Genomic DNA, 23,791 nt, shown 5'->3' with positions numbered 1-23,791 from the left:
TGTACTAATGAACAAATGTCATTAAATGGTCTGTATGATGCTGTGGCAACTCCATTTTTTCTGTCCTGTAGCCAAGATTTAACCACTATTAAAGTACCATTTTCAAACGACAAGTATGAGAAATGAAGGTATTATTTCAACTTTTTTTTTCCAGACATACACAACACACTGTTGCTCATTGTAGTTCAAAGGGTTCTTAGAATTTATTCCAATTCCACTTTCATAAACAAAAAGCCACTACTACAGAAATATGTACATGTCCATTCTTTTAAAATACTTGAGACATTTCATTTTCACATTGGCCCCTGAAGAAGGTTTAGTCTGTGTGATGCATCACGAGCAGAGCTTTTCCTCGGGTCATTTTTTCCACTCATTTGTAGGGTCACCTGCATCCAAAGTCTGAATTTAAAAAAATAAAGAAAAAAAGCGCCATCTTGTGGATGAAGAAAGTGAACGGCCCATCTAGTGACACCAAGTTAGTGTGGCATCAAGCTCGTCACTTTTGTGGTCAAATTGCCATAGTTGAACCTGACAACAGACTGGGTTTTATTGTGCTTCTAAGACAGAGTACGAAGTTGGAATAAAATAATGGCACTGCATTGTGAAGAAGCACAGCAACAGCTGCTAATGTAGCCACTGCAGTAACTACATACCCCCTGCAGTAACTACATACACCCATTGAGTTGACTGCTTTGTAAAAGATTTACTGAAAACTGAAAAAAAAAAAAAAAAAGGGTTTGCAAATCAATTGAAGGGCCCTAATATGGAAACTTTGATTCATGAGGTTCTTGCAGCGTTTGTCAAATTCTGACCAGGTCCTGCTTGGCCAGGCGGTGTGATGGCAGGAGCCGTTGGCCATCTATGTGAGGTCATGTGACGCTAATGCAGGGAGTGCATGAAGCTGTCCAGATTGTACTCGCTGTCATACTGTTGCTGGTCCCAGAGCTCTCCCAGGCCATCCAGCACTGATTTCATGGAGGCTTTTCTTGAAGTCGACGTAGACTGTTCACCTCTTTCACCTCTCTCATCCTAAAAGACAAGAAAATGCTTAGTCTCAAAAATGTTTATAAACAACCAACCAGACCTCCCTGCACCCAATAAATAAATAAATGTGGAACCCCTAAAATGAATGCTTATGAATTTAAGGATTCCTATTTAATCGGTGTTTGATCTACAGTTTTCAGTAATGGAAAGCAAAATGTCAACACGAGACCTCAAGTTTAGCTAGCATTCAAATCATGAGGGATATTGCCCTTGGTAAAAATATTTCTTTACAGCAGTGAATAGTGCATTTTTTGTTATAATGTATTGGGCACTGATCGATTACCCCAGTCAGTGAGGTAACACAGCACACTAAGTATTGTTCATACCTACACAAATGCTTCTCATGTTGATCCTGAAAGGATTCGGTTGCATTGTTTTAATCACAGGGTGCCCAAAGGGTCGAAGTTGACATCCCAAAAGAAGACCTCATCCTATCCTGGTCACTGCGCGTGTACACATAAAGGCGGGTTCTTGCATACTATTTACTGTCTGTCTCTTGCTGACTACACAACAGTCGCTGCACCCCCTCCCCCACCTCCGGCCCCCAAATCCCATCCGCCCGCCCCTGTCCTCAACACTGCTGCGACGATACACTCATCACAGAACATAACAGAAGATGAGGGGTAGACGCACATAGGAAATTTCACAAAATCTACATTTAAAGCGGTAAGAAATTGCCTTCAACAAATATGATCACTTGCTATCAAAGTTAAGGTAAAATGCTCGAAGGCAGCCATTTAATCTCACTTTATCAAGAGTGAAGAGGTTGAGGAGCTGGTCTGTCCCCATGCTCTGCAGGCTAGCATTCTCCTGACTGATGATGGTGTTGGCGATATTCATCTTGAACTTTTGCAGGCCCATAATCTTCTCCTCTAGGGTGCCTCGAGTGATGAGCCTGTACACGTTCACAACACGTTTCTGCACGACACAAAACAGCATGAGTGTTTTAGAAAAGAACCGTCCCCTGTCAGTTGATTCATTTTTTTTTTCTTTTTTTCCAGATTTCATCACCAGTGCTGATTATCAAAGCATACAGCGTAGTGCCCTCATGTGTACCTGGCCAATTCTATGCGCGCGGTCCATGGCCTGTAAGTCCCTCATGGGGTTCCAGTCATGTTCCACAAACACCACTGTATCAGCACCAGTTAGGTTGAGACCAAGACCACCAACATGTGTGGTCAGCAATAGCAAATCAATGGACGGGTCATTGTTAAATCTGGAACAAAGGTGAGGTGGGGGCGGGAAGTCAGGCGGTGGGGGCAAAACGGCTTCAAAAGGGCAGTCGAATGGCAGAGTAAGAGTATGAACTAGCACCAAACACACACCGGGAGACGATGGAGTGACGCAGGCCGGCCTGGACGCTACCATCCAGTCTCAAATATGTGACTGTGGGCATTTTGGGTTTCAGGAGGTCATGTTCAACAATATCCAGCATACTCTTCAGCTGGCAGAAAACGAGCACCCGATGCTGAGCCACCACAGCCTCGGTGGTCCCTTCAGAACCTCCGCCACCAAGTCCGCAGTCGAGGAGCAACTGGACCAAGAAGAATGGCAACATGATAAATGTGGTGCAGTTACGTTCTCACATAAGTTAATTGATTAAAACAGAACATAAAACGTGCTATAAGAAATGTCTTGTAGGGATTAAGAGTTTTATGCATTCTTAATGCCGTGTGCTAAAAGTCAAGCTTTCCTCCACAATACTTAGCATCCGACATGAGAGATTTTTGCTGTGAAGCATAAAGTTGATCACCTGTTTTAGTGCAGAGAGTTTCGGAGCGTGCTGAATGTCTCGCAGGTTGGAGTTTTGACCTGACAGCTGATCAGTGATGCGTTTATATTCAGGATGCTGGGGGGTCAACACCAAACTTGGGTGGTTGCACAGCTTCCGCAGATACTGCAGTGCCTGAAAGATTGTATATTTCGATATCAAACGTGTTAAATAGTAGCTAAGAAAGTAAGTGTTTTAGGATCAATGGTTCTCAACTCCTGTCACAGTGAGACAAGCATTTTCTTTTGTCACTATGTACTTTAATACAAGGGAAAAAAAAATAAAAAAACAACTAGCCTTTCAAAACTACTTAAGATTTTTAAACAGGCTTACATAGTTTATGTGCCATTCAGAGCACTCTTAAGAAACAGGATAAACATTACTTGCACAAAAACATGACTACAGTACAACATCACAATTCACATAATACAGCCACAAATTTGGACTCTTGACACACGATGATCTATCTATATGATACAGTATATAAACCACAGCGTATGGTAGGGCTGGGTATTGTTTAAAAAACAACCAAAAAAAAAACATTTGATACATTTTCAATTCTTTACGTTAGAATTTAATTAAATAGGGATTGACACCAGTCGATTAAGATTTACATGCCTATGTAAAAATGTGGTATGACGTCACATCACATTTGAGGAATAAAACATATGAAAATAAAAATGTGCAATCCGGTGCCAACATTGCTGAGCAAATTTGGAAGTGCAGTGGTACCTCGACTTACCAACGTCTTGTGTAACTGAAAATTCAGGTTACGAAACGCCTCCTCGGAAAAATATTGTCTCTCGTTACGACGGAAAATTCAGGAACGAAAAAGAAAAAAATTTTTTCACTATTCACTGCTGTTTTTTACTGTCTAATGGGGACGCCATGCTCTTATGGGTCCTGATGCACTAGTTGAAAATCTGAAAATTAAGTTGGGGAAAAAGAAAAAAAAAAAGCTTACCTGGAAAACATGACCGGTGGCCTTCAGCCTGGGCTTTTCCTCCTGCTCTGCAGAGGCAACAGAGATGCTGTCGTCTATGCTTGCCTTCGCACGAGACTTGGCAAAGTCTTCATAGAGCTGAATCTGAAAGTTTGTATTACAAGTATTTAAGGTAAACCACAAAATAGTTGCATTCAAACTACAGTAAGCTTAGAAATCGGGCGTGTGCATCTTGAATTACTGTGATTAAAAAAAAAAAAAAGTAAAAGTATACTCCTAAAACACAAGATACATACATCCCACTAATGGTGAGAGATGACCATGAAATGCATGAATGCCAAGTGTCAGACCTGCAAAGGACTCAGGTTGCAGTAGTAATCCTGAATTATTTTTGGAGGAAGGTCTTGCAGTACATCCTCTTTCATCCTTCTCAAAAGGAAAGGTAACACTTGCCGATGAAGTGCTTCCATGGCCAGGACCCCTGGAGGGAGAGAACTCAGTTCACATTGGCATCTCGGCAAGCGGGGAAAGAAAGTAGAAAGAAGCTGCCATACCAGCCTCCTGTTCACGCGAGGAACTTTTGGCGTCACGACTGGCAAGGATTGGTTTGCCGTAACGCGCAGCAAACTGGCGCTCAGTCCCTAGGAAGCCCGGCATCAGGAAGTCAAAGAGGGACCAAAGCTCAAGAACGTTATTCTGGGGATAAATGAGGATAGAAAGCCTTGAAAAACAGTCAGTAAATACAAATAAGACAAGACAGACCTCACCTGAATTGGCGTTCCTGACAAGATGACACGAAAGTTGGCAGCCAATTGTTTAATGGCTTTGGAAAGCTTGGTTTTGCCATTTTTGATGATATGACCTTCATCAAGAATGCAGTAATTGAATTTTATATTTCTGCAAAAATACAAATCAAAACACGTTAATTCTATGATGCACTTTGAATTGAAAACATTAAATCAAACAGATACTCACTTAAAGAAGTCAATATCATTACGCACAACATCATAGGACGCAACAACAAGATTATGTTTCTTCACTTGGTGTTGTAACCTGAAAGCCAGATAAAAAGACTCGTTTGGATTTATTGCTGTATGTTTCCATGTATAAAACAACCCACACAAACTCATGTCCTCAATTGGCTTTACCGGATTCGCTCTGTCGGCGGCCCTGTGTAGTGCAGTGGATTAAGGTAGTCTTTAGCGCAGAACTTGCCCACTTCGTCCACCCAGTGACCAGTCAGAGTGGGCGGGCACACCACTAGAGAGGGCAACGGGCTGCAGTCTGCCGCTTTTGTCTTGGCATATTCCTGAGCCCTGAAAACGAATAACCCATTCAGAATGACTAACTCTAGCTAAATCATACAAATGATCAATTACATTTCCATCAGGGGATATATTTCACATTTGGCCTTTCTACACAACCTGAGGTAGTGATCCCCTGCTAGAATGCAGATCGACTGCAGAGTCTTGCCAAGGCCCATGTCATCACACAAGATCCCATGTAGCTTGTACTTGTTGAGGAAGGACAGCCAGTTCACACCGTCCTAAGAGATTAAATTATTGTAATTTCACTCATGGACTGGCACGTCACGTCATCAAGCCGCCAAATTAAACATTGATTAGTGTGTGGATCCATGCATGTAGCGCATGGAGCGTACACAATGTTAAAAAACAAAATCAAAGAATACCTCCGCAAAATTTAAAAAAATTGGGTGAAATTGCCTCAATATCCAGCCACTGCTGGTCCATATCATGGATTTAAAAAAAAAAAAAAAGGCTCCCCCCCCCAAGGAAAGGCATTCAGTGTAAAAACTGTGCCAAAGAATGGATGAACCTAAAGTCACAACAAAAATTGTATACCACCATTATACCAAATTTACATTTTGATTCTAGTGGTCTATAGTCTGGAGGTCTATATAAAATGTATATGGACCAAACAGACAATCAGACTGTGTGTCAAACCAGGTCCTGCAATATTTTGCTACAACAACTGTCTAGCATTGTACATGGTACTTTGGCTTATCATCGATACAAATGATAAAATAACCAACAGTGGCAAAGACATAAAAATGCTGATAATGTAAATAATTAAACTTTTCTGAACAGTGAAGTTGGAAGAGACGAAAGTATGAGAAGGTTTCAGCAGACTAAGAAAAATGCTTACCTGCTGGTACTTCCTTAGCTCTGCCTTTATTGGCACAGGGATGTTGTAATTCTCCAGCTTTCTGCTATCAAGCAGTTGCTCCAAGAAGTGACGCTCTCTGGCCTTCTGACGGACCAGGTCAGCAGACATAGCAGGAGGGTCTGGTATACCTGCCTGGGAAACAAGTATACCTCCTTAGGGTGTGTGCGTGTGTGTGTGTGTGGGGGGGGGGCATGCTTGACTACCAAAAAAAGATGTCAAAGACACTATATCCTTGAATTTTGTGTGGCCCTACCTCCAGCGGCAAGAGGCGAATAAGTGTAGCAAAGCACTGTGTGGCCATGAAACGAATGCTGTCACTGGGATCGCTCATACGGCCTAATACCGGTACGACCAGCAGTACAATGTAGGGCACAATATCCACATCCAACTGTTCCATGACACCTGAAGCATCCGGTCAGTCAAGGACAATCTCACCAAAAATAAAACAAAACACCTTACTTTGAAAGAACCATTTCTTGAGTTGAGGAGACAGTCACATAACTGCATTTGAAGGATACAGGCCAACGCTTCAACGGCTCCCTCCTGTTTTGTGCAGTCATCAATAGCAGCTAACCAGGGTAGTACACACTCAAGAAAAACATCCATTGTCTCCAGCATGGATATCTTACTCAGTACACCCACACACCGGGCTGCCATATGACGCACTGCTGTGTAAGGATGCTGGAGGCAGGTAAACAGATGAGGAAGGTGTTCGAGCAGCTGAAATTGAACCAAAGATGGAAGAAAACAAACATGCTCTTTCAGTGAAATAACTTGAGCATCTCATCTGCAACTTAACATTCTGAGCCTGAAACTGGGTGCCCAAGGAAAGACATCAACATCAATAAACTTGTGAGCAGATTTATTGGAACAGAATTTGTGATGATGTCATTCAAATACAACAGACATTTTGGTTAGAATCATACCAGAGGTTTGAGCTCACAGGACATGGCTCCAGTCATGACTTCAAGGACTTGTAACGAATTTACCAGTTCCTGAGCTGCAGCATCACCTCTCTCCAATTGAATTTGTCTATCTGGAACACAAGGAACACAGGAAAGTCATTCAAGGCAAATACAACAATAAGTCTTACATGACAGCTTTATTGAATTTTTACACACTGTATTCTTCAACAACGGTGACGTTAAAAAAAAAAAAAAAAAGTCAAGATCATGAATGTTGTAAACCAACATACCCATAACATGATTTTCGTTAACTGCGGTTCTCAAAGGCCCCACTGTGTTCTCCCACAGGTATGGCAGAGACTTAGTGAGGTTAACACCAAAGTGCCTTGCAATAGTTGTTAAAGTGTACTCTGCTCCTCGCCTTTGAATGAGACATGGCTTCCTCTAAAAAGACAAAAATAACAGTCCTGTTTAAGTACAATATGTTTTGTTAGCTCAGAATTATAAGCTCATTCCTCCATACCTCATCATTGTCAATGCCAATGGTGCTCCCTGGAGGGAGGTCAGAAGGGGGAGCCTTGGATGATTTAGGAACAGGGCCCCTTTTGCTGGTGATTGCAAAGGCTGCCCTTTGGTGACGGTAAAGAGTCATGATGCCTCTGGTTTTGTTAACCGTATGATGCAGGCAGTCTTTGTCCAAACCACTACCTGAAGTCCATGGAAAAAAAGTAAAATAAATCAGTTAGTAGTATTTGAGATACAACCACGACAACTTTAACACTGGGGTCTATCAGGTCCCAACTGCTTTGACTGGTGCCCGTCAGAAATTAAAAATAACCACACAAAATCTTCCAACGGTCAGATTTATGCAAAGACCTCAACAGGGTAAAAATGGAACATCAGAATTTGTTAAGTTTTCCACTGCAAATACCTTTAGAATTTTCCTGTGAAGGGGGTACAGGACAAGCAGACGACGGTGTAACTGAGGAGTCTGCGCAGACTGAGGCGCAGAGGTTTTTGATAATCTTGGGGTTGGGACATGGTGTGCGTCCACAACACTGCTGCAGCAGCTTGGCTATGAAAGAAGCGGCGTAACCCTGAATGAGCGTGTTCTCCTCCCGCTTGATGGACTCCATCAGAGGTCGGACCAGTGGGTTGAGTTTGTCAGGGAAGACTTGGAGGTTGATCACTGCACAGGCAGTGAACATGTGGACCCGGAGATGCAATTGCTGCCATTCATGGCTCGTTTCTATTACTGTGGCTTGCGCCTGCTGCCGTTTACTCTGCAGTACTTGCCAAGGTTTTGTCTTCACATTCACACCTGCTGTTGATTCTGTGAAGATGGTGGTTAACTAGGGAATAAACCAGAAAACAAGAGTTGTGATAAACTGCCGTGGCTTTTACATAGTCATGGGTCATTGCTGGATGACAAGCCATCTTATCTCATTTTATTCTATTATTTGTGTGAGTGAGGTTTATCAGTGTTTTTGGTGGTTTGCCAAACATTTGTCATATATATGGGGTCCTTGATTTACGATGGTCTCAACAGTGATGTTTCATGGTTGGAGCTGGCATGCAAATACCTAATCTGTCGCCTTTACTGTGTGCAAACCAACCACAGGAGTAAAGGTAGGGAATAGTTTTTTTGGTCTTGTTTTTAACTATAACATTAAGACTGTACTACTCCCTTAGCATTGGTTAGTGATACCATTACCTATTCCAAATTGAAAGTAGATGTAAACAGAGGATCTCGTTTTAGAACATATTGTTCAGAACAAGCCACAGGTTCGAGTGTACCATTGCATCAGTTAGTGGAAGGCTTTTAAAAATGTTACAATTTGTGTCGGTACTGGGAGTGATGTTCCAACACTATTTGGTGAGACCTATTTAGAAAGCAAAGACTACATTGAAAGAACAATTGCCTCCTTCAGATGCCCGCTGTACACCCACGGACAAACTCGATATGGTCACGAGACATGTATTACAAAATGCTGTATGCGCCTAATCATCATGCATTGTCATGGAGCAATCTATCAAATGAAAACATTAATTTTAAATGTGCGTTGGTCGTCATACCAGCTCATTGGCTTGATCAATAGTGAAAACACTACAATTGAGCCGGTCTTGAATGTCTATGTGAGCCTCAGAAAGCAAGGCGATGAGCTGCTTGCATTCATTCTGCATGCGTGTGAAGGGGATGGCAATCTCATCGTAATACAATTGCTCTGAAAGAATGGCGAGAAGACGAGGCTGCACAGTGCTTGACACCATCGGGCAATCCTGTTGGGACAGATGGAAAAGGTAAATCAATAACTGATTTTAAAATGTAGCAAACTGGTGGCTTCATGTACTATGAAATAAAAACAAGTGTGTCACCTTTTGCAGAGCAGCCCACTCAGAGAGTACAAGAGCTACTGCTATTCGCTGCAGTGCTGACTTTGTATTGAGGTGAAAGAGCAACAACTGGCCCAGAGACTCAGCTGGACGGATCTCCTGAGATGCAGCATTGAGGTTAGGGTCACAGATACACCTACACAGAGCTCCAAGTAATCTGGAGCAAAGAGATAAGAGAAACGCTTACATCATGAAAAAATACAAATAAAAATTCATGGAAAAGCCATATTGGCCATGAGAAAAAGAGGTTTGTACAGTAAGAGCATGCCAATTTACTTAGCAGCCATAAGGCGAGCACGGATCACCACATAGTCCCTTGATACTGGGTCATCAGTCACTGTCTCTGCCCCTGCTATATATTCCTGGACCGTTTCTTTTACCTGGTTGGTCCCTTGACGTGCCTTTGAACCACCTTTATCCTATCATCAAAAAAGCAGTCAATGCTATGCTCAATGAAACAACATACTGTATATTTTAGTTATTAATTGGGTAAATACAGACATGAGAGCATGTTCATATTTCAATAAATGTCATTAAATGAAAACGAAAGAATATTTTTGAAATTCTATCTCTAGAAAGTCACTGCTTTAAAAAAAAAATGGACTTATTTTAATTTGGTTATTCTTTAGATGGAAAGAACAACCTTTGAGCGGCCCTTCACTTCAAGCAACATGTTGAGGTCTATGGGAATGTGTGAGGCCTGCATCATGAGACAAAGCCAAGCCCCCATCCATTGACAGCTTGCTGCTACCACATACTGCTGCGGGGCCTGAGAGAGTAGCTCCGTCCACACCTGCGTGCAAATGCAAGAACATCATCCAAAAATAGACATCTGAAACTCAAAACTATAGATAAAAGACAGTAACATAGCCAATAATAATTGGTAAATAACTTGAATCCTCATACACTGGGATTGTGTTCCTGGCAACAAACCTTTTGAATCAGTTCTAGAATTTCCTCATTGCTTTCGAGTATGCAAGACTGGAAGATGTGACGAAGCATATCCTGTACAATAGGGTTAATCCACATTGCACATTTCTGATGGGAAAAATATTAGCTATCAGTCATACGAAATTACAATGACAGTTACAATGAATCAAATAAACAATCAACGCCCTTATCCAAATTTTACCTGGTCAGATTTAGAGAGCAGCGTGAAAAGTGTTTCCAGCGCTGCCCGTCTAACGGATGATATAGTATGTCTCAAGAAGGGCCAAACCCGGGGAACCAGCACTGTTAATGACTGCTGCATACTAGGGGGAGCAAGAAGGTTTATTAATTATAACATATATTCATAAATAATATCTTATCTAACTTAGAATAAGTTCAAAACTTAAAAAAAAAAAAAACCCCTAGAAGACTGCAATTACTTTTCTTGGAATCAAAGTAAAAAATAATAAAAATAAAAACCAAGCCTCAGTCATTGTGATAACTACCATTTAATATGAAAACATTAATATTCATCTATTACTGTGTGAACCTCACTTAGACCGACCTGCACTGTCGAACCTGCGGGTAGGTGAGCAAAGACGATAACAACGTCATGATGCTGTTGGTGGAAGCAGTGAGGTCGTCCAGATCCAAAAGTGCATCCCACAATGTGTTTACGATGAATGGTACCTGAGGTACACACAAAAAAAAAGAAACATCCATAACTGACCTTGATGAGGACAATAATGTGGAAAAGCAATGTTTGATTTAACACTAAACTGTAAAGCATATTCTTAAAAGACAGTACTGTATTTGACTATAGAGCAGTGGTTTTCAAACTTGGGGGAGCGGATTGTTTCACCCCCCCCACCACCACCACCAATTTTAAATTGTCAGCACTAACACCAATCTTTCCTCCCTCTAGATGCCCCAAACAATCGGAAAGGGGATTCATCAGAGAAAATTTGTTTACTCTAGTCCTCAGGAATCTAATCCCTGTACCTTTTGCAGAATATCAGCCTGTCCCTGATTTTTTTCTTGGGAGAGAAGTGGCTTCTTTGCTGCCCTTCTTAACTCCTGGCCATCCTCCAAAAGTCTTCATCTCACTGTGCATCCAGTGCCACTCACTACCCGACATTCCATTGGGTAGGCGCTTCCGATCAATGCAAGTCAAAAGAAGCAGGCATTCAGACAGTTCTTTCCCTCTTGCAATTAAGTCATTAAATTCTCGGTCAGCAAACTCACTATTTTGTGCCTTCCGCTGTTGTTGGTACACATCCTGTTGGTCCGATCACTCTTAGTAATATATACTGTAGACTATTGCATGATTTGTCACTTTAAACTGCTGCCTTTGCACAATTGTCATTACACAGGTCTATAACGAAAACTGGGAATGGGTAAGGGCACTTTGTACAAGCTTAACATAATGTGGGCCATTGATGCACTCTTTACTGCACTAAATGATGAAGACTGCATCTTGCACAACTGCGACTCTAATAAGGAACATCCATCTGTGCATTTTCTTGATCGTTTATCCTCACACGGGTCGCGGGGTGTGCTGGAGGCTATTCCAGCTGTAAACGGGCAGGAGGCGGGGTACACCTAGAACTGGTTGCCAGCCAATTGCAGGGCACATCGAGACCAAGAGCCACACTCACAATCACACCTAGGGGCAATTTAGAGTGTCCAATTAATGTTGCATGTTTTGGGGATGTGGGAGGAAACCGGAGTGCCCGGAGGAAACCCACGCAGGCACAGCATGCGAACTCCACAGAGGCAGGGTCTGGGATTGAACGCAGGACCTCAGAACTGTGAGGCCAACGTTTTCCAGCTGTACCACCATGCCACCCCTTATAAGGAACAGTTCCCATGAATTGAATCTCTATTGCATGGAGGGAAAGGGGGCTAGCAACTGCCGCATTTTTTTTTTTTTCTTTCTTCTTACAATTTTCAGTGCACACACACCACGATTTTGTTGAAAATGTAAAGATTACTTTGGGGGGGGGGGTGTTAGCAACCTAAATGGGGGACATTCCCAAAAAAAGTTTGAAAACCACTGCTATCGAGATATTTTCACATTGCATTTAGTAAAAAGGAATTTCCATTCAATTGTATGTGCTACAAAGGCACTATGAGACAGATGCCCAAAAAACAGGAGAGGGCTTGGCAGAGTACTACTCGATCTGCAGTGGTAAAAACATCCATTTTACTTCCCAGTTGGCCACTAAGAAAAAGGGCCTTAAAACAGACCTTATTGGGTAGTAGCTGTACCAAGCCTTCCACGACAGGGATGAGTGCTGCAGCAGCTACTGCCCTGACATCATCATCAAGGTCCTGAAGACCAACAGTGATGGCAGGGAGCATGCGTGGGAGTAAAACAGAGATCAGGTCCTAAGATACCAAACAACAGAAAAATTATGGTTAGTGCACATCTGTCACTATAAGAACATTGTCCCCTCTATTCAAATGAGATACTTGTGCTACCATGATGTGTTAAATAAACAAATAAATAAATAAATTTCATCTCTACCCACCACACAGCCATGTGTATTCACGAACGTATGGTGATTAAGTCATGCAATTGTCATCTACTACAGCTAAACAGAAAAGATGATACCTGCCGGACAGCAAGAGCATATTTGATTCCTAGCAGGCCAGCATGACGGACCTCCCACTGGTCTTCTTTGAGCAACTTTAGTAGGACGTCAACTGTCATAGACACGCCAGTCTCGTTCATGTAGCGAAGGGCCACACCAAGAGTCTGAGCACATGTCTCCCGGACAGGTGCCACCACCTGGTAAATGATTAACAGATCAAGTAGAAACAAATATCAAACATAAGTCCTTTATAGTGGTGATTTAATTTGCAGCAGAGTCCAAGTACTTATATTGAAAGCTCTTTTAAATTAGTGTGCTGTGCGGTGAAGACCAACCTCATCTGATACAAAATCTCCAAAACGGTCCAGAGCAAAGACACATAGCAAACGGATTACAAGGTCTTGTATCCACTCCTCATGCTGCTGCAACATCTTTACCAACACAAGAGCCCCAATTAGTGCCAAGAAAACCTCTTAAACATTATCAACTCATGAATAATTATTGTATACCTGCTCGGTAGTGCTTCCCACAAGCTTGCCACCTCCAGCACCATGGAACTTGAGGATTTCTCTAAGACCAGTGCCTGCACCATGACGGATCTGTTAAAAAAAAAAAAAAACCACGTAGATTTACTTCACTCTGATCATTATCTATACACAAAAGAAAATAAATTTGCTGACATTTCTGTAAAATTCAGACTACAGACTTATAACTTTATCTGCAAAAACAATGTGCTTTATTTATAGAAGTTTCCTGAATCCAGGTGCTTCTTGTTCATGTCGACTCGTCATGAATTACATTTTTTGATAAGCCTTTTAAATAAAAAAAACATTTGTATGAGTATTCAGATGTAAAGTACAGACCCTGAGAAGGCTGAAAGCGCAACTTAATTCCCCACGGTGCAGCCTTCATGTTGAAGGGAATCAATGCATCCATTGAAAATGCCAATTCAGGCACCAAGTCCATGATTCTGGACCTTATTTTTGTTGTTGCACTGTAAGTATTTTCGCTTCTCATAGTTGTGATGGGACATGTTACTCCCTTTTACGCAGACAGTGTTGTTTCACTGCATAAACCAGTGTTGTTATGAGTGAACAAAATTAAGAAAATGAATCATATCACAATAGGGTTGGGATGTGGATGGTTATATTTTGAAGTTTGCTCTCACAGGTCATTTGTGACATTTCCTCTTTAATTCTTGAACAAATTACAGGGGTACCTCAGTTTTCGAACGACTTTTTCTTACAAATCGGTTTTCGAACGAAAATTTCAAGATTTTTTTGCTTTGGTTTTCTAACTAGAGCCGGTAGTCGTACGCCCTGACCAGCTGACCCACGACGATTTGTTACCGTTTTTTAATGAAACCCCCCCAAAAAAACAGGAAAAACGCAACGCGTGCAACTGCGCGCGACACAACCAGTTGACCCACACACTCGTTTGCACGTGGACGTGTCCCGGTAGTGACTTTTTTTCTTCCAATCAAGCAATATTAACCCCCGATCATGGCTCCAAAGAAGGTAAGTGGGACTGCTGGTACTGAAAAAAGGAAAGTGTAGAGTAAAACTGTCAACTTATAGAAAGATTTGATAGCCGAATACGAATCTAGTGTGTGTCTTTCTGAGCCATTGAAGTATGGCATGGCATAATTGACGATCAGCACCATTCTGAAACACAAGGATGCCCTTAAGGCAAGTGATGTTGCTCAAGGAGCAAGCGTGTTGACCAAGGAGAGGCCACAGATCTTGGAGGAAGTCGAAAAGTTGCTTCTTATTCTGATGAGGCTGAAGGCAGGAACGATGTCTCAAATGCCGACATAAAAGGTATCTGCACTAAATGGAACAAGATAGAACTCCATCACCTTAACAAAACAGAATGTTGCAGAGCACTGCAAAATTTCAATGACATTGTTATGAGCCACTTCAGGAAGGTGCTCAAAAGACGGTAGAAACAGTCTACATTAGATTCTTTGTTAAAAAGGGGCGAGTCACCCCCACCGAAGACATTTGAAACAGTTGTTTTGCATTGCTTTTTTTGTTCCATTAACCCTACCTCTAGTTGCAAGTTAATTTTTTGTACGTTACATACTTTCTGTGCTAATAATTTTTTTTAACCCCTCATTATTGATTGTTTAAAGTTATTCTGCACTTTTGTTAATATAAAAAAGGCTTTAAAATGGCAGGGGGCCAAGTCGCTACAGATATGGCAATGCGCTCCTAGCCAAGCATACATTTTAAGCCAAAAATAAATAATTTGTTAAATTATTGAATTATACAAAGTATTTAAACTATACATGTATTTCTACTATGCAGTTTATTATCAGGAAAAGGTAAAAAAAAAAAAAAAACACGTTAAAAAATATTTTTTAGACTTGGAACGCATTATTTCATTTTCCATTCATTGTAATGGGAAAATGCGCTTCGGTTTTCAAACGTTTCACTTTTCAACCAGGCTTTTGGAACGGATTGTGGTCGAGAACCAAGGCACCACTGTACATTGCTAATTCTGTTGTTTCTTCAACTGGATAAGGACGCTCTTTCAAAACTATTTAAATCCAGTACTATTTATACTATTATACTACGATTTTCAATTATTTTTTTTTTTTTTTACCTCCCAAGAAGGATTAAAGAGGTCATTGCAGAGTTCCTCACTGAAGCTTTCCAAAGGCCACTCTTGTATCTAAAAATAAAGGAGGGACATTAGTATATGATTTATATAATTTTCACTCAATAAATGCCTTGTTTCATTACCTCCTCTGAAAGACTGGCACTATCTAAAACTTTGTTAATTAGGACTTTATGCTCGGTTGCTGGCTGGTCAATAACCATGCTGGTGGTTTTCCTTCGTTTGTCTTCGGGCTCACTTTCAAAACTGTCATTACTAAATAAAAAGAATAGAAAGTTAAACCAATATATATTTAAAAAATTTGACTGTGTTTCAGCTAGCAAGCTTATGTCATACTTTTAACATTTGTAGGCCATCCTTGACAAAATAACATCTAATCAATTTAATAAATAACATTTAGTATTACTTCACATAGAATACTTGAAATTTTGCTCACAAAGAATAATTCATAACTGCATTAGATGTATTTATTTTTCATTATACATAAATCGACGAAAAGGCCCAGCATGGGGGGGGTGTACTTTCTGCAGTTACTGAGGAAGGACAGCTACCAAAGAAATACTTGACAGTTCTACACAGCAGTCACTGAAATACCTCTGTGATCACCATCACCAGTTTGGTGGTGCCACAAAAAAACTGCAACAAATAGCACAGTATAAACTGCCTTACAAAAGTTAGGATACAAGATGTCATCAAAGCGCAATTAACCAAACTGCAAACAAGTTTTATGCTTCAATGTGGGCCAGATGATCCACTAGCCAGTCTTAACGGGATCCTGGGGGGTTTGATTTGTTTGGTGCTTAAGAGGGGACCCGTCATGGCTTCTCCACTATAACATTGCGCAGGCTCATGATGTCTGAGTATCAGAAAGTTCCTGGCCGTGAAGAAAATAGTATTGCTGGTGCATCTCCCTACTCAAACAACCAGGCAGTGAGAGTTATTTTTTTCTTTTTCTTCTCTTACAACCTCAAATGGGCCATCATTGGGACCTGTTTTGAAGACATGGGCAATACCCGTGGAGCTTCAAGGAGTGCAAGATGGCATAGTTAAGAAGGCTGGGATAGCGCACGACTCCAGGGGAATTACTTTGGATGGAACATCTTGTGGTTTGTCACTAAACCATTTTTTATGACACTAATTCTGCAACTCTTCTGACACACACCTAGTACGTATATTATTTTAACAAGTCATATTGATAGTAGTGCCCCCTTACTGTGTCTTGAGGAGCTACATGCTGCAAAAACCTGTAAAAACCCCTTAAGCAATTTTTCTCACCCAAGATTTTTTTTTTTTTTTTTTAAACTCTTTCCCTCTGGATATTCCATCAATTTCTTCAATAGTTGATTAGCATCACTGGACATTCTTAATTATTTTTTGTAACGTGTACATTTTTTTAAGAGTCCTACATAAAGTTTTTGCTATGCTTAGTAGAGTAACACCCACAACTATCTACAATTTACAAGAATATTCAAATCATATTTATTGTATATGAAGAAAGTCAAAACAATGCACTGCTGCAGCTTTCCCATATGCTTTGCCTCACCTTTTCTCATTCAGATCCAAGTCTCTGGATTTTTGTTTTGCAACTATCTTTGCCAGCCTCTTTGCCTTATTCTTCTGGCGGTTGCTCATGCCTGGCCGGAATTCGGAGTCTATCAATTCTGCAGCTTGAATAGGCTTAAGGATAGGATAGATTAGATTTTATTAGTTCATCTCAAAACACACAGTTTTCAAGAGTGCCAAAATGGCGCACCAGTACTTTCAGCATTATCAAATTCACTTGAGCTGTACTCTGAAATGAAATGGCTATTAGGTTAACATTTGCCCATACAAAAAAAAATTGTGTTTTACTGTACCATGGTGACTGATATACTGGACTGCATTGGTTGCATTTGATCTGACATTGACAAAGATTTGACCAAGTAGTAGGAATGCAATAGAAAAATGTGGACAGGCTATCTTGGAAAGTGTGGCATAGAAATAGTAGCTAACGAGGAAGAAGGGACACAAAGAGCATGACACAGTGTGATTTTATAATGATACTGCAAAGCCAATGATCTCATTAAAAGAATATTATGGTCAATTCCATTACATTACGAACTCTCAGCAACTAGAACTATGTTCTGTCACTTTACCCAAGATTAAACATTTTTACTGGAACATTCTGACTGTGAAGCCATTAAAACTTGACTGTATTTTATTATTCTCCTTTACTTTTACATGATTTTCACAACTATTCACCAACCACCCAAATACTTCAAATAGGTAAGTTTCTTTTGGCTTTTCCTGTTAGGGGTTACCACAGCGTGACATCTCAGATGAACGCTCATACTTGTTTGGCACAGTTTTTAGGCCTGATGCACTTTCTGACGCAACCCATCTCAGGGAGTGGAGGCCTCAGTGGGATACGAACCCATGACCCCTGGTTGACCAAACCATTGCTCTAACCACTGAGCTATGGGGCCTCATCAAAATACTTCAAATAATAACAGCTAATGTGAAATATGGGGTCGGGTTAAGCGAAGCTTGGATGCTAAAATGAAGACTTACAAGATTGTCACGGGAGCAGGATCCTACACTGAGCTTGCTTCCATGACGTCTTGACCCACTGGACTGAAACGTATAGTCAAGGTCTTCGTCATTAAACAGCTCCTCCGTGTCCATCCCAATTGCAGCACCTATGTCAAGCCCCAACTTCTTCTGAAGAAGCTTTCTTTGGCAGGCAAGACGTTCCTTGGGGTCCATCTCACCTGAGAATATAGGACAGTTGAGAACCAAGTCAAGTCATTAGTCAAAGCGTCATTCAACAAGTTACACTTTAAAAATATACTTTTTTAATTAAAACACACATTTACACTACAAGTGCCTTTTTGTGAATAAGAGTGCAAACATCAAATGTTTTTGAGGAAAAAAAAGGCTGGGTGAACACCAAAAGCGACAACAAACCAAGTAAAAAAAAGTCATAGGCAAGCTCGCAAAACTTACAACAGTCTCAAACAGGCAAGCAAATGGAAAAAGTCGTTATATAGGGATTGCAAAATATTCCTGATACGGTGAAATTAATAATGCCTTGATATCGTCATGGTCTTGTCTCTGGATAGAATGATGAGCCATTGTGTTTAAAATGTACTTTTGTGCTGTCTATACAAAAGCAAAGCCGCTTAGTCCAGCTGCTAGAGCGCTTCATTTCCTCATTTGAATGGAAAGGTCCCCAACCGGTCACGTAACCTATGTGACTGTGTGTGTATGGCCAAAGCAATAGACTGGCTGACTGACCCATTTGACCGCAGCAAAGAGAAGACTGCATTATTGTAGTTCCTCGCTTCACAATGGACTAGTGAGATAGAGGCAGCTCGCTACAGGAATACCATTTTGGGGGTGTATACAAATGTAAGCAAGGCTGGACAGGGATAGAAATGACAGTAATATATGATGTGTAGATGTCTTTTTCCACAAAAACCTGAGGGGAACAAACTACAGAAGCCTATTGAAAAGGACTTGGCGAGAAAGAGAGGGGTTTTTTTTTTGTTTTCCTGCTTTCACATCTTTGTACCACATGTACCGTCAACCTTATATTGATACTGTGAGCTTTCCGACAACACTGCAGTAATTATGGAACTGAAATGTGAGATGTACCAAAAATTGGAGCGCAGGTTTTCGGCAAAAAATGAAACTAAAAATAAACAATAGCCACGATTTTTTTAAAAATGGGATTTATCCAACAATTTTTAATTTACCAAGCATAACTGAATAAAGAGCCGATTACAGAGTGCAATTACAAAGTCCAACTCAGTGGAAGCAAATGCAGATAACAAACCAAACTAAACCATAACATTGGGCTTGAAGCGCTGGCTTTTCATTTGAAAATCCCTGTTTCTGTAGTGAATTGTCAAAACCAGGTATGACGCCATTGTACTTCTGGACCGTAAGTCAGCTGTGGTCCCAAACATCAAAAAACACGACAGTTGTGATTTTCCTCTCCATGTTTCCACTTCGGTCAGCCCAGCCTCCAGTTGAACCCAAGACGGCAGTTACACTTGTTCATACTATGCAGTATGGTAACATGCTGGAAGCTCTCAAAGTACATTGCCTAATGCATAATATGAACAATCTTTGTGGGAACTGGTTTGACTTTTTTTTTTTTGGACTGAAGGCTGACCTGACTGTAGTCGTTTGTCCATACAGCAGTCACTCACATTTGAAAAATGTACGGGTGTGGTCAGTCATGCTTGCAGATAAAGTCGCGGGTGTGATTAGGGATGGAATTTCAAGACCTTAAAATAACTTACTGGATTAATATAACATACCTGTAAATTAAAAATAAAATAAACAAATACATAACTAAAATGGAAAAAATTTCAAACTCTCAGAAATGATCATTTCCAATTTCAACTGATATTAGTAGAACATGACATACAACTGTATTTAAAATTTTTTCATCCATAAAAATTCTTGATCTGACAAAGTTTATCTGAAGAAAACTTAAATGCACTGGCCTTTCAAGGAATAAACATGAACGGTCTATTCCCGCATTGTTTTGAAGATGGTTTAAGTTCAGTTCAACAAAATCGGCGTTCGTGGCAACATGCTAGCGATACATTGTAACAAACTTTCCTGTCGGGAATCGTGATATATTGGGCAACTTTGTAAATAGGGGTTGTTTTGCTAATATTAATCTTGATTTGAAAAATCTTAAAAACAAGAGACCCTTGTGAGGATAAGCAGCTTGGAAGATGCAAATGTTCAAAACCTGCTGTCTTCACGACATCATTCTCGTGTAAACCTGGCTTGACTTACACATTTTGTCATCCTGCAACTCAAACTCCGCCCCAGCAGATCCAAGAAGAGATGCGCCATGTTTGAGTAGGCGGGAAATGTCAAAATGATAGAAGCTCAGCTTGTCGCAAGCTGGATCCTCTGGTGATGATTCTGTAAGAAAAGAAACAATGTCTTTCATTACAGTAAACTGGTGTGTGTGTTTCTTTCGGTGTCGCCACAGCGCGTCATCTCAGATGAACGCATATATATATATGTTTGGCACAATTTTTATGCCGGATGCCCTTCCTGACGCAACCCTTCTCAGGGAGTGAAGGCCCCAGTGGGATACGAACCCACAACCCCTGGTTTACCAAACCAGTGCTCTAACCACTGAGCTACGGGGCCTCAGTCATTACAGTAAACTGGTAAATGCAAATAACATGTTTGGTCTTCCTAAATTAGTCTTAAAAAATATATATATACATAAAGGGACAAAGGTCCGTTGTGATTGTAAACATAGATAACCTTTAAAACAAATAATTGTAAACATGACTACACTTTAGTATTCCCTATGGTCAATATTGAGCAAAAAAAAAATTTTTTAGATATCATAGCTACCATAAATTTAAGTTGAAAAAACCTGAAGCTGACCAAAACAAGAAAAAAAAAAAACACATTTTTCTTTAAAACCAAAGTGTATTCAATCAAAATAATAGCTGAGATCATATTTACAAAGTGTATTTAAATAATTGTTAGCCTTTAAGTCTAATAAAAAACAAACAAACGTGTGGTGTTCATATGGCCAGCCTTGGTACTCACCTTCTTTAGGATTTGGGGCAGGGTTCCACTCCGGAATATTTTTCACAATAGCCTCGACTGCTTGGCCTGCTGCAATACGAGTGTCCCAGTTGGGACTCCTTAGATAGGTCAAGACCTTAGAATACACAGCAAATTTATATTGACAAATCAAATGTCAGATGAGTATAACAATTACAAAGGGGGAGGGAGGGGTACAAGTGCAATAAATAGCCAAAGTTAGCTTGGTTATTACATTGACACCCACTAGAAAACCTTTTGGGTAAGGCAATCAAGCTTACCTTTGATAATAGATTATTGAGCTCATGTGGGTGGAGTTTCACCACTTCTCCTAGCTGCTGGGCTGCTGCTTTTCTAGTTACTGGAGTTGTTCCAGTGTCAAGCAGGATGAACAAACGATCAAGTCTGGAAATAAATGGATAAGGTCATAAACAATGTATAAAAAAAACAGAACAACAAACAGTGGTGGCAACACAAGTCAATGTAAATTCCTGTACAGGAACACTTCTTGTGGACCTGGAATAAGACAAATTCAAAAACAGAATTTGTGGTCCATAATTTCATACTGTATATTTGTGTATGAAGTTATGGCACAGCAGACCGATGTCAAACCATCAGACAGTTACAGTAGTTTACATAAGCAGTCTATAAATACAGTGAGGTGGATTAGAGAAGTACAGGTTTTACACTCGGGCAAAACTTGTAGATGAAACGGAATTCCATCACAGGAGTTTGCAAGGCAAATGATGGCCACAGTCACACTGAGGACTTGTAACTACAACAAAACACTTCACATATCTTACGTGGCATCGCCAAGCAAATGTATTTTGACAAAACGCCAAGGTACACTGATGCAAATTAAAATGACTCCTCTACACCTGCACTTTTACAATACAAGTGCTCAGTTGTTCAGTGTTTTCCTAACCAACCATGTAATCACACTGTAGTTATTCTGCATCAATCGAAAAAAAAGCAGCTTTGCTTAACACCGCTGCATCATAAAATGAAGCTATTTGAAAGCAGCACCTACAAAGATTTTAGTCATTGGCCTTATTGTAATGTTTACAATGACGAGTGACTCAAGTTTTACTTCAACGGTCAAGTTTGTAAACAGTCTGTTTGGATATCCTAGTTGTCGATACGCTGTCCTTTGCCCAATCAAGCGCCACACCATGTTAAGTATGCTAGTTAGCCAGTTGTTAAGTAAAGTCCGACACATTAATAACTATGTGCAAGCGCAATGTAGGCCGGTCTTACCTTGTTACAGCCATGTTCAGTAGTCCTTTCGCTCTTTCCGTCCAACATTCAAATGGACACTAATAACTCACGAGGATTGCTGTAAAATGGTTCGAATGTGGCGAATAAGAGCCGGCGAACTCCTGAGCTAGATAGCAGCTAGCGTTAGCGAGTGGAGGCCCGGCCGCCTGCTGCGGATGTGGTGACCGACCGACCACCCGCCCCAAGCGTATCCAACCAAGACGCCGAGTTCACAATCAATCCATGGCTTCAAAGTTGTCTGTCTTGCCCCGCTGCTATCTTCTGGCACAAAATAGTACCAAGCACTATACACATATCAACCTAGAGCGTACGTCACCCTTCAGAACACTTCGCAGATAAATATTTACGCCTCACTAAATACAAAGAGTTATTTTGTAGCGCTATGAAGGCAACCCAGTAGACTGTTTTTATATGAGGGGCCATCTTGCATTTATTCCTTCCTCTGTCGTAGACGTTTACTGATTGGCTATTCGTCATCACAGCTAGCCAATCAGTAATCACATCTAAAGGAAACGAATAAAGGAAGAAAAAAACGTGGAGACGTTTTTTTTTTTTAATCTTTGCTGCGTATACATTTTTTATTTCGCGTGGCTGCAGGCGATCTTAAAAATAGGAAGTAGAAAATACATCCCTAAATGCGTATGCATAATAATAATAATAATAATAATATAATAATAATAATGATAACAATAATAATAGGCGGCACGGTGTGTTCTGAGGATCCGGGTTCAATCCCTAACCCTCCTGTGTGGAGTTTGCAATTTCTCCCCTCGCCTTCTCCGGGCATTCCGGTTTCCTCTGACATCCCACCAACATGTAACATTAATTGGACACTCTAAATTGCCCATAGATGTGATTGTGAGTGTGGCTGTCTGTCTTATGTGCCCTGTGATTGGCTGGCGACCACCCGTTGACAGATGGGATAGGCGCCAGCACTCCTGAGACCCTTGTGGGGATAAGCGGCTAATAAAATGGATGATAATAATAATAGTAATAATAATAATAATAATAGGACTGGGGTTCAAATCCCAGCTCTGCGGGCGTGGAGTTTCCATGTTCTCCCCATGCCTTTGTAGCTTTTCTCCAGGCACTCCGGTTTCCTCGAACATCCCCAAAACATGCATTAATTGGAGACTCGAAAATTGCCCCCAGGTGTGACTGTGAGTGTGACTGTTGTCTGTCTCCATGTGCCCTGCGATTTGCTGGCGACCAGTTCAGGGTGTACCCCGGCTACTGCCCGATGACAGCTGGGACAGGCTACAGCACTCCCGCGACCCTCATGAGGATAGCCAGCTATGAAAATGAATGGATGGATAATAATAATCTTGTTCTTTTTCTTTCAGCTTGTCCTGTTAGGGGTTGCCACAGCGTGTCATCTTTCTCCATTTAAGCCTATCTCGTGCATCCTCCTCTCTCACTCCCTCTGTCCTCATGTCTTCCCTCACAACATCCATCAACCTTTTCTTTGGCCTTCCTCTCGCTCTTTTGCCTGGCAGCTCCATCCTCAGCACCCTTCCACCGATGTACTGACTCTCTCGCCTCTGAA

General features: G+C 40.9%; 1 protein-coding gene across 1 annotated transcript; it reads right to left on the bottom strand.

Annotated features, from left to right (window-relative positions):
• Positions 1-411: 411 nt before the first annotated feature.
• Positions 412-22,737, bottom strand: btaf1 (BTAF1 RNA polymerase II, B-TFIID transcription factor-associated). Its single transcript, XM_061836395.1, has 38 exons — positions 22,225-22,737; positions 21,249-21,372; positions 20,971-21,085; positions 20,191-20,322; positions 17,944-18,143; positions 16,937-17,070; positions 15,519-15,648; positions 15,379-15,447; positions 13,281-13,370; positions 13,107-13,202; positions 12,792-12,968; positions 12,425-12,565; positions 10,740-10,864; positions 10,377-10,497; positions 10,178-10,282; positions 9,888-10,037; positions 9,521-9,663; positions 9,227-9,401; positions 8,927-9,130; positions 7,782-8,202; positions 7,374-7,558; positions 7,141-7,294; positions 6,872-6,981; positions 6,464-6,665; positions 6,199-6,347; positions 5,925-6,077; positions 5,183-5,304; positions 4,907-5,074; positions 4,734-4,811; positions 4,526-4,655; positions 4,313-4,454; positions 4,109-4,239; positions 3,780-3,902; positions 2,798-2,950; positions 2,370-2,578; positions 2,101-2,260; positions 1,792-1,962; positions 412-1,029 (listed from the first exon to the last, which is right to left on the bottom strand). Exons 1-38 carry the CDS (start codon positions 22,236-22,238, stop codon positions 880-882), a joined length of 5,556 nt encoding a protein of 1,851 aa, XP_061692379.1. The 5' UTR covers positions 22,239-22,737; the 3' UTR covers positions 412-879.
• Positions 22,738-23,791: the final 1,054 nt, after the last annotated feature.

The sequence above is a fragment of the Syngnathoides biaculeatus genome, chromosome 12 (genome assembly GCF_019802595.1).
Source record: "Syngnathoides biaculeatus isolate LvHL_M chromosome 12, ASM1980259v1, whole genome shotgun sequence".
Lineage (NCBI taxonomy): Eukaryota > Metazoa > Chordata > Actinopteri > Syngnathiformes > Syngnathidae > Syngnathoides > Syngnathoides biaculeatus.
Note: the sequence above shows the minus strand (reverse complement) of the source record. Positions and strands in the feature narration are given on the sequence as shown.

What these genes read in the sequence shown, in the direction of transcription:
- btaf1 (XM_061836395.1), bottom strand. An exon ending in CCGCAGGTTCGACAGTGCAG is followed by an intron (nt 10,498 to 10,739) that starts GTCGGTCTAAGT and finishes TGCTCCCCCTAG; the next exon opens with TATGCAGCAGTCATTAACAG. An exon ending in TGTCAGGAACGCCAATTCAG is followed by an intron (nt 4,455 to 4,525) that starts GTGAGGTCTGTC and finishes ATTTATCCCCAG; the next exon opens with AATAACGTTCTTGAGCTTTG.